The 10,437-nt window shown below is 38.0% G+C and overlaps 1 protein-coding gene across 7 annotated transcripts in view; it reads right to left on the bottom strand.

Moving 5' to 3' along the window:
- Positions 1–1,993: 1,993 nt before the first annotated feature.
- The window catches only part of NRXN1 (neurexin 1), a 1,026,070-nt gene continuing 1,017,626 nt past the window's right edge, over positions 1,994–10,437 (bottom strand). For all 7 annotated transcript variants that reach the window (XM_031675605.2, XM_031675618.2, XM_031675619.2 and 4 more), the window contains one exon: positions 1,994–5,382. In XM_031675605.2, coding sequence (XP_031531465.1) covers positions 5,075–5,382 — 308 coding nt within the window. In that variant the 3' untranslated portion in view covers positions 1,994–5,074. The remainder of the gene's footprint in view (positions 5,383–10,437) is intronic.

Below are 10,437 nucleotides of genomic sequence, written 5' to 3'. Positions count from 1 at the left end.
CTGGGGATTTATGCCCCAGTCCAAGAATCCTTGGTCTATTTATTAATAATAAATTTTTTATAGTTATCATCTTTGAAATGTCATACAAGTTTAAGGTGAGCTAAGTTATATAGAATTTAATTTAGCCATTAAGATGTGGATTGTTTCCCTGTTAGATTTAAAAGTCATAAGTTAATACTAAGAAAGAAAGAACATGGCAGTGGGCTGGTGAGGTGTCCGTAGATCTGTCTCTTGCTCCAGCAGTGTTTGGCGGAAACAGACTCAGGGACACCCCTTCCTCCAGACTCCAACAACCCTTTAACCTTTTTTCTAGTCACAACCTTCACAACCACTCAGCTATCCCCAGCCTCTGGGACCAGCCAACACCATTCTCTGCGCTTTAGTTGGTTATTACTGATCAACCACAAGCTCCCAGATTCCTCAGAATTATTCCACCGAGGTGGAGGCCGCCGTCAACCACCTGGTCAACATCCACCTGCGGGCCTCTTACACTTACCTCTCTCTGGGCTCCTATTTCCACAAGGACAATGTGGCTCTGCAGGGCGCGGGTCACTTTTTCCTGGAATTGCCTGAGTAGAAGCGAGAGGGCGCCCAGCGTTTCTTGAAAATGCAAAACCAGCATGGCGGCCGCGCCCTCTTCCAAAAAGCGCAGAAGCCACCCCGAGTGGGAGAGAAACCGTGCTCCTGGAAAGGAAACTGAACCAGAAGCCGCCGGGAGTGGGAGAGGAGCCGTGCTCCCGGAGAGGAACCTGAACCAGGCCCTCAGGCTCCGCCTGCGACCGCCCACCTCCCTGACTTCCGGGAGAACCACTTCCTGGGTGAGCAGGTGAAACTCGTCAGGAAGATGGGCGCTCACCTGACTAAGCTGCGCAGGCCGGGCTGGGCTGGGCCAGTATCTCTAGGAAAGGCTCCCCCTCCAGCATGACTAGGAGCCTCTGGAACCCAGTGGCCTCCGAGGAGCCCCTCTGGTGTCAGGGCTTCTGCCTGGTGCCTCCCTCTGCGGCCATTAGGCAGCTTTTTAACCACCTTGGAGCCGTCTCCCAAGCCTTGGACCAAATGAAAACAATAAAGCTTTTTGCAGGAAAAAAAAAAAAAAGGAAAGAAAGAATGAAAGGAAGGAAAAAGAAAGAAATAAGGTGTCTAGAGCAATATAGGTACAAAACAGATAAGCATTCATGTTCAAACCTTTTACTGTAGAAGCAGAGAAAAAGCCCAAAACCCATGCTTTTCTATCAGAATACTGTTTTCAAAAGCCAGAGCTTTGAAACAGTTTCCAACTGTGGGACTGAAAGTAAGTGGTGGGTCATCTGATTTCCAAAAAGGCACTTTGCTTTTGTGACAAACAAAAATAGTATTATGGGAAATGAACAAGTATATTTATTTACACGCTTTTTTTCCTCGTATTTTTATTTTTCAAATAGCACAACCTGAGCAAACATTTTTGACATGTTTTCTTGAGTTTATTATTATTATGAAAAATAAAAGCAGACAAGTAGCCACCTTTTCTTTGCACTTAGTTGTGCTAGGCACATTGATTCTTCCTATTACTGCCCTACGAGGTTAGTATTATTACCCCTAATTTATCAAAGAGAAAAAAAGAGTGAGTCAGAGAAATTAGGTGACTTGTACCTATCAAGGCATAGTGTTGGAATTTAATCACAGACTTACCTAACCTGAATTACATTTGCTTTTTATAGAGAAAACCGTACTTATAAAGTCAGCATCCCCATGTTGTTTTCAGCTAGTTCTACGAGTGTGGTTTCATGTGTCGTGAGACAAACAGAAGTAAACAAAGGTACATTTAGTGGCTTGTATCTTTAAGTGTATGAGTGTAGAGGTGCTTAATGAATATTCAAACCCAGAGAACATGGAGTGGTATTCCTCTTCTACTTATCCAAGGGCGGGTTTTCCTTCCAAATGCAGTATTCCGCCTGGTGCCACTCTGTCCCCAAATGGTGACGCATATACTTGTTTAAAATAAATAAATCCACAGTTGTATTAAGAAATATTTTATTAACAAAACAGTAAATTCCACTTGCTTAGCATTTCCAATAATGGATAAGTTGGCCTTGCAACAGAAAAACAAAACAAAACCCTTAGATACCCAATCACACAAAGCACTAGAAGGGTAGGGTTTGTGGCCTTTTTTGGATGTCTTAGGGACTGACCACCTCACACATTATTGTAGTATTTTTTTTTAAAGGCAACACATTACATGGATTAAAAAAGAAGCATACTCAATCAGAAAAGTTACAGTCTAGAGATGTCGAATTTATGCCAGGTAGTGTGAAATCCTCTGTTAACTGCCAACTGTGCATGGAACCCTGATACATTTGGTATGAGATACTTGGGATTTTATTCATGTCTTTTCTCTCTCTAGCTCATGTTCCTCTCTTTTCTTTTTCCATTCAAAAAGAAAGAAAGAAGAAGAAAAAAAAGAAAACAAAGTTGCTCAATTTTGTATAGGCCAATAACCTTAGAAATATATTTACTGTCAATATTAGACTATATCATTGCATGAAATTTTAAAATTTATGCTGGAAAGAAACACTGAAATCAATTGCAAACAACATGCTTCGATGATATACTCCTTAAAAATACCATTATTTAACTTATTTTCTGTCACAATTTAGAATCTTTTCAGATGGAAACTCGTTCAAGTTCAGTAGATCAAGTGGAAAAGCAACGCTTTTTTTTTCTTTCCAAAACCTCAAGATGTAAACGAGTGGTTTTATATTTACCTTCTTATTTCACTGGCTTTCCCTGAGTAAGACTGGATGAGAGGAAAACAGCAACAAAAAAGACTTATGAATTCTTTAACCTGGGAAATTAAAAAAGAAGAAAATTTTAAACATAAGTAGTGGATATTAAATTTCAGTTTTATACCTCTACTTTCTGGGTCATGAGAAGCCTTTAAGACTTTTCATATATAACAATTACTTGGCAATCATAGATAGTGGTGATTTGCTATGAATTATACAAATATCTAAGGTGCTGTATGTCTGAAATCCAGGCCACTTCTTGGCATATTTTCATCAACTAAAGTGTCACAAAAGATGTTCTGCATTTTTTTGCCTTTTCTGATTAAAGCTAATTGTAAAAGTCTTCTATGAAATTTCTATCATTCTTTTAGATGTTAAAGTAACATGATCAATTTTGACTGAGGCACCACCTTCCAATCTAATATTGCATTTCCTTTGCATTGCCTTCTCATACTAATAATTTATTGCTATGAACATCATTGAAATCATATGCAAAACAAGTGTATAATCCATACGTTTCTACGACTTAATGTGTGTTAAACTAAAACTATATTTAATGATACAGATGTAAAACTGAAAAGTTAAATTATAGTCGATAATCAGCAGATAATGATTTTCTTAAATGGATGGTAATACAGAATCAAAAATTACTGAAAATACTTTCTTAGTTGAGAAAGTGTTTACTTTCCAAAAATGTTTGTCATGCACATCAGGTTCAGAGAATATGTATATATATCTATATTTATATCATTTTATTGGAAACAAAGTTTTCAACTGCAGCAGCCAGGGTTAAGGTGTAGATCAACTGATTTTGCTTCCATAAACCTGCCCACTTACTGGTTCATACTCATGCAGCGATATACCAGTGATATTCTACTTGATGAGAAAAGGTTCCATTTCATTAGGGACTAAAATTTTCTCCGGGTTTCCTGGGAGCATGTTCTCAAAGAAGCAAATCACCCCATTTGTCATCAATACCTTGGCACAACTATCGTCCTTCCTGCTTTTCAATTTGTCAGTAAATATTTGTTATTATATGTACGTTTGGGTCTTCCATCACATTTGACGGATTCCTCTGGATCTGTGTGTGTGTGTGTGTATTTATGAATGGCGAATGTACCTGGGAAATGTGAGTATACTGGGGAGAAAAGAAGATTATCAGATACATATGTATATATTTTACCTTCTAATTCACACCTTTCATACAAATACTAAAACTTAATTGCAACAGAATGAAGGCTATACATGTAAGAAAAAAAAGTAGCTGAGTCCTTTTATATACATTCATACATATCTTTCTTAGAATAAACACTACATTGTAATTTAAAAAAAAAAGTAATTTTGGCAATTTATAATGGTGGCAAAAAAACCCTGAAATAATTGTTGCTCTGATGTCATAAAACTCCCTATACTTAGCAACACTTATAACATTGAATTTACCAAAAATGGCCGAAGAGCAGATATATTTTGCATTTTCTATACAACAGGCTATAAAACGTCACTTATCACAGTCCAGAAAGCACACAGAGATGGATTTTATATAAACATATGTAATAACATATTAAGCGTGCATGAAAATTTCCCAATGATTGCATCTATGCCCTCTTGGTTTTTGTTTTTGTTTTGAAATTGTAGTGTGAAAATGTGCCTTATATTTCACATGGTTGAAAATAAGGCCTCCATACTTTTTTTTTCCCTCACAACCAGAAAGGGGCTTTTTGAATGTGTTCCTACACAAGTCTTCAAAAAAGCCAGCACTTTGTTTCGAATGCAAGTTCCAGCCACTCTTCCAGTTGTGCCAGGCGGCAAACTCTTAAAAGGTTTGCAAATTGAGTCACTCAAAAGGGACACAGTCTTCTCTGGCAATCAGACTAACTGACTTCTCAGGAAAGCGCTAGCACTTTGGCTAAATCCAGGATCATAGGTAGCTTCTTTTTTGTGTGTTGTGTTTTGTGTTGTTTTTGTGTTGTGCCTTGATGTTGTAATACTCCTTTGCTTTATGAATGCGTGCGGTCATCACTGTCTTTTAGAAATGTTCCAGCAACATAAAGACAGGCAGAGTAAATGAAAACACTGTGGATGTTAGGGAATTTATTGGCCCCTGTTTTGTTTTTGTTTTTGTTTTTTCTTTTTTGGAGAAACAAGAGCATGAGATACTTGTTTTTATTTTGTAAAAACAGTCTTTCCTTCCTGATTGCATTCCCTGTCTTCTTTTGTATGTGCTTCATAAAAAGGAAAGTAAATAAGTTTATAGTATGTCTCAGATAAAATGAAGACTATTTCTATACAAGGGTCCTTTTAAGATCTTGGGATCAGACGTAATACTCTTTATCCTTGTTTTTCTTATTTTTGTTGGCGCTTTTCGCACTGCTGGGTTGTTTCTCCTTTACAACAGCCCCATTGGACTGTGCTGAGTTACTGATGTAGTTTCGACTCTCATCCACGTGGTAGGAGCCTTCATCCCGGTTTCTGTACTTGTACATGGCGTAGAGGAGGATGAGGATGCACAGGGCGGCTGCGGCTACGATCCCCACAACCATGCCTGTGGTGCTGCTTGACTCTCGAATCACTTCCGCTGAGCCTGGGTAGGGCTCTCTCCCACCTGCCCGGGTCGGGTTGGCTATAAGAAAGAGGGTGAGAAAAAACATCAAGTGATTACCGAGTTTCCTGAATGCCAGAGGGCTACCGTAACATTTACTGTCTATTTCCATGCCTAATGGACTAGCACCTACTGCTTTAGGAAAAGGATACTGATGCTAAAGGTAGCAATTTCTGCGCCTCATAGTCACTAAAAACTGGGGACTATGAATCAAGGCACTTGGGGAGAGGTCTGTTGCCATCTTTTCTTTTCCACAGATCAATTTTGTTAATAGGGTCTTGGAAGTGCAGCTTCAAATATGCTCCATGTAGCTCTGAAGGGTCATGTTGATGGGTTGATGAAAAACACTAAACCCAACGTGGAAAATAAAATCTTAACATCGTAATGACCCCACCCTAAATATTCGAGAGTATCATTTTTAGAATCAAATTGATGTTGATACAGAACCCTGAGGGCTAACTCTAGCCTGAATCAGGATAGCTAAATTTAGAATTACTTTAGAAATCATGGCACCTCCCACTGCAGTGAATACAGTATTGAACAATAAGCTAATCCAGGCATTTTGAATAGTCTAATTGCCTGCTTTAAAAAGTGCTATTTTAGTCACACTTTTACACACTAAAACAAAACTAATTTCCTTTTCTGTTGGAGGTTTATTTGTTTAAGTATGTATGTATGTTTTCCATTCAGTGGCAGTGGCTGAGTGATCACCAAAGCTAATTTTAAGTAAGAAAATACTTTTATTTTAAATTTTGAGTCAAAATTCAGTACCTAATAGATGATCATAAATAAAGGACTGGCTGTCCCACTTTTATCCAACTGACAAAAAACTCATTCAATCTTTCCAAAGTATAAAGTTCATCCTTGGATACATGAAATGGCTCGCAAGGTGCATTAACATTTTGTCCACGGTCTAATCAGGCACTGAAACTGACCAATGATGGAGAGAAAAAGTCCTGGGATTTAGTTTGTAGGTAAGAGGAAAGGGGGAGTGGCTCTTTCCTCTACATAATAAACTTATTGTTATTATTATTTGAAGGAATTTAAAAGAAAAGGAACAGTAGAGAAATGAGATTCTATCCCATCCCTGACCCCAGATCATTTTTCTCTTAGGATTGCATTTTCTTTCTTTCTCTGAATCCCCATCCTCTCCACTGTCTTACAAAAAAAACATTCCTTTTCAGATGCAGGGGATTAAAACTGTTACAATTTTTAAAACACTATTCCTTGTAAATTATGCAGGATGAATTTAAAGAGTCTCGAGATTGCAAAGTAATTGCATATATGTGCACATATATGTGTATGTGGAAGGTGTGTGTGTATATACACACACCACAAATTGAACAGTTCAAAAAAGACTAACATTGTATGTTTATTTCATTATTATTAAACATCATTTAGTAATTATTTTTTATATTCCTACAAAATCTATTAGTTACTGGGAGTCATTTACCTACCTCATAGCACTATATTGCTTTGTAACTCCATTTTCAAACGTCACCAAGATTTCTTCTGCCTAAACGTGGGTTTCTTGCCATCACTTTCCTTTCCTTCCCAGTAAGCTTTACAAGTACAGTCGCTTACAAAATAACAGCTCTTGTCTCAAAGCAGCAGTATGTTGTGTTCTGGAGCTATGACATGTTGCAGGTGAGACCTTTCTGGGACGAATCTGTCCCTGCCTGTTTTACAAAAGCTCATGTAATGTTGCTGAATAAAGAGCCCTGGCGTTGCTTCCGTGGCCAAGACAGAAGATAAAGGCTGTAATCCACAGCACTTGATTACAGGAAATTAATTTCCTCTCAAGAAGAACAGAACCCACTGCAGGAACTGTCACTCCCTGACAAACCAAAGGTGGCACTTCCTCTTTCAGGACAGTCATCTTTGCCAGTCGGCCAGTCAGCTCAGCTGCCGATTTTCCTTAAATGACAACTTTCCACTTGCTCCCTTTGTGGAACATTCTTTTTACCAGGGCATCTCAAGAGCTGGAAAAAGTGTTTTATTTAAACGTTACCTAAATCATTTCCCCCACCTGATGGAATGCGTTCATTTTAAACACATTTTCATGATTACCTCACTTTGCCTGTCAGAAAAGAATGGGGAGAATGGAGAGAAAATCCGTCACATGGCTCCTGAATGTCAGACTGGAAAGTTTTAATGGAATGCAGGCTTCAAATTTTCTATACTGAGCATATATATGTGTACATTCTTTTTCCTGTTAGGAATTGTTACTGTAAACGGACTCTCCTGTCAAAAAATTTTATTTTTAATCTGCTCAAATAGTTTGGATATGCTATAACAACTGTAGAAGTAGTGTGACAGAGACAACAAAAACCAATTGATTTTAAAACTCAAATGAGATTGCAAAGCTTCAAATGCTTCAATGTTGCCATAGAGCCATACAGTGAACACAAGGAAAATGCTTGTCTTTTTGGTAACTCCAACCAAAATGTTGCTTATGTCGCATGCAGGCCTAAAAACATCTGTCACCTGTATGTAAACAAAGATTCTAAATATCATAAAAGTAGCTTACCAAGAAAAAACAAAAACAAAAACAAAAACCCAAATGCAATGATGTAACATTTGTATCTCTCTCTTCCTGATTAGGAAAGCAATAACCACCACAGGTACTATTACAGGTCTGTTTGGAATAGGCAGTTGCTTCCATATCTAATTGATTATTTAACAGTTTTTTTTTCTTCTGTTTATGTTTCAAATCTGCAGGCTAATTGGTATTTTTCTTAACTTTTGTGCCAAGATCAGGCGTATTTATACACTAAAGTGCTCATGGGACATCTCTCCCACATGTGCAATAAAAACCTAGAGAAATTTAAATATTGTCATGAATTATAAATGTGATTCCACTTACGGACTGTCATTAATGGTTTCTTTTGATGATCACTGAAAAAAAAAATCTCCAAGGAATTTCATATTGATCTAAATGTAGAGAATAGCATAAAGGGCTAAAAAGGCTAAATGCCTTCCTATATAACTTGGTTAAAATTTTATATGAAGAAAATACAGTCATCTCTTGAGCATTCATAATGATATGAGGAAAGGAATTTAATCAGAGAATGCTATAAAGCAATTCTTATATTTCATGGATTTCAGTATCTGGCATTCCTTTTATGCTTCCTAATAAACTAAACCAAGACATTTTAAATAATTTGAAAAATCTACAGTGTGTTTTTTCTCAGCAGTGCTAAAAAACAAACGAACTAAACTTTACTTTCACACTGTCTTTGTTGTAGTGAAATCCTTAAAAAACATGGAAAAGAGAATCTAAACGCTGCAAGAATGGAATAGGTACAAATTAGCAGTGAGTCCTTGAAGGGTCAAAAGTGAACTGATTTGTAGGTAAAACTAAGCAAATGTGGACAATTCCTTATACAAGGCTCAGAGGTACAGTGAGCCCAGATCACTGGAAAACTTCAGGAGGACTGATGATGGGCAATGAATAAGCCAAGGCATTTACACCTTATTCAGTGTAACTGGAGATGGGCAAGTATTCAGCTTCACTGGTGGCCCCCAGACTTTGGTTTGTGGCTAGGTCGCTAGCCAAAAAACAAAACAAAACAAAACAAAACAAAAAAGAGTAGATGAAATATCCTAAGTGTTTCTGCCCATTTATATCCTACTTTAATGATTCATAAAGTTAAAAAAAATCACGAATCACACACAATCTATGCAAACACTATAGCAATAGATTATTTTAGATACCAAAGGATTCCCATGTAATTGAGCATGTCCACTTTACGGAAGGATGCTAGCCATCACGTACCCCTCAGAGCAACAGAACAGAGTGCAAACACTACTCGCTTTGCAGAAAGTGCATTTCCACACCTTCATGGCAATATGAAGGCTTTTGACTTTTGCTGGCATTGTTGCTCAGTGATTCAGACATTATCGATTATGGTGATGAGGACAAACAGTTGTCACAAGGGTTATAACCTTCTTCAAATAAGCCACTTTCAGCCACATGGCTAGGGAAATATTCCTGGGACTTGTGCACAGATTGTGTTACCTTAAGGACAGATGAAAGCTGATTTTTAATTCTCTCTTAAATATTTGTCAAGATTTGATGGTCTCTAATTTGCCACATGGTCTGCTTTGGCCCAGATTTGTCAAGATTCCTGAAAGCTGGCTCGATAAATTTTCTTGTTTTTCATTGTTGAATGATTATTGTGATTACTTAGATAGGCATAGTCTTTCAGGTGCTGGGGCAGTTATTAACATATTTCCACATTATACCCTAAACCAATTTATTCATATCAGATAATAATTCACTGTGGAAAATGCACCGTAAGTGCAAAAGGCACAGCCCAGTGCCTTAGTGTGCAAAAAGAATAATAAATGCATTTGCTGCTCTGCATAAAGAATTAAAAGTGGAAATATTCAAAATTTTAACTTAACTTGCTGAATTGTTATTTTAAAACTACCACCACAGAAAAAGCAATTGTCCTGATGTATGTTCTTTCTTTACATTTGACAGTCCTCGGTACTGCATCTGTGAAAGAACATCATTTCCCCAAATAGAAACTAATTTAGACCCGGCTGAGAAGCACTATGGGACAAACCTGTTGTGGGGCCAACAGGCTGGAGTCCAGAGCGGAGAGGACTGTGTGGAGAGTCTTCTCCCCACCCACCTCTGGGCCTCTGACCCCCAGTCTATAGTCTTCTCTAGTCTTCCTCCTACTGCCCCACCTCTTCTGTGCATCCCGCTCCCACTGGCGGCTTATCACCTTACCTCAAGGTGGCCCTCAGAGAGCACAGCGGGTGTGTCCCTCCCCACTCAGGTTAAAGGCCAGGCCAGCCGTGGGTCAGGGATTTGCCTCTGGGACTGGACCCATTACTCAGCAAGGTGTCCAGTGAGTGATAAAACGTACCGCCAAGTTCCTAATTTCACACCACATTTTAAAACTGTCCTTATTGGTGCGAAAAACAGAAAACAAAAAAACACAAACTGTCCTTACTGGTGCTTTATATTGGCATGCTTTACTTTAATGTTTAACTTTCTAAATTTGTTTACAGAATAAAATTATATGCTTTATCAAAAGCAAGAATATTTTGTCACCAACT

Source organism: Vicugna pacos, chromosome 15, assembly GCF_048564905.1.
Source record: "Vicugna pacos chromosome 15, VicPac4, whole genome shotgun sequence".
In the NCBI taxonomy this organism is placed as follows: Eukaryota; Metazoa; Chordata; class Mammalia; order Artiodactyla; family Camelidae; genus Vicugna; species Vicugna pacos.
Note: the sequence above shows the minus strand (reverse complement) of the source record. Positions and strands in the feature narration are given on the sequence as shown.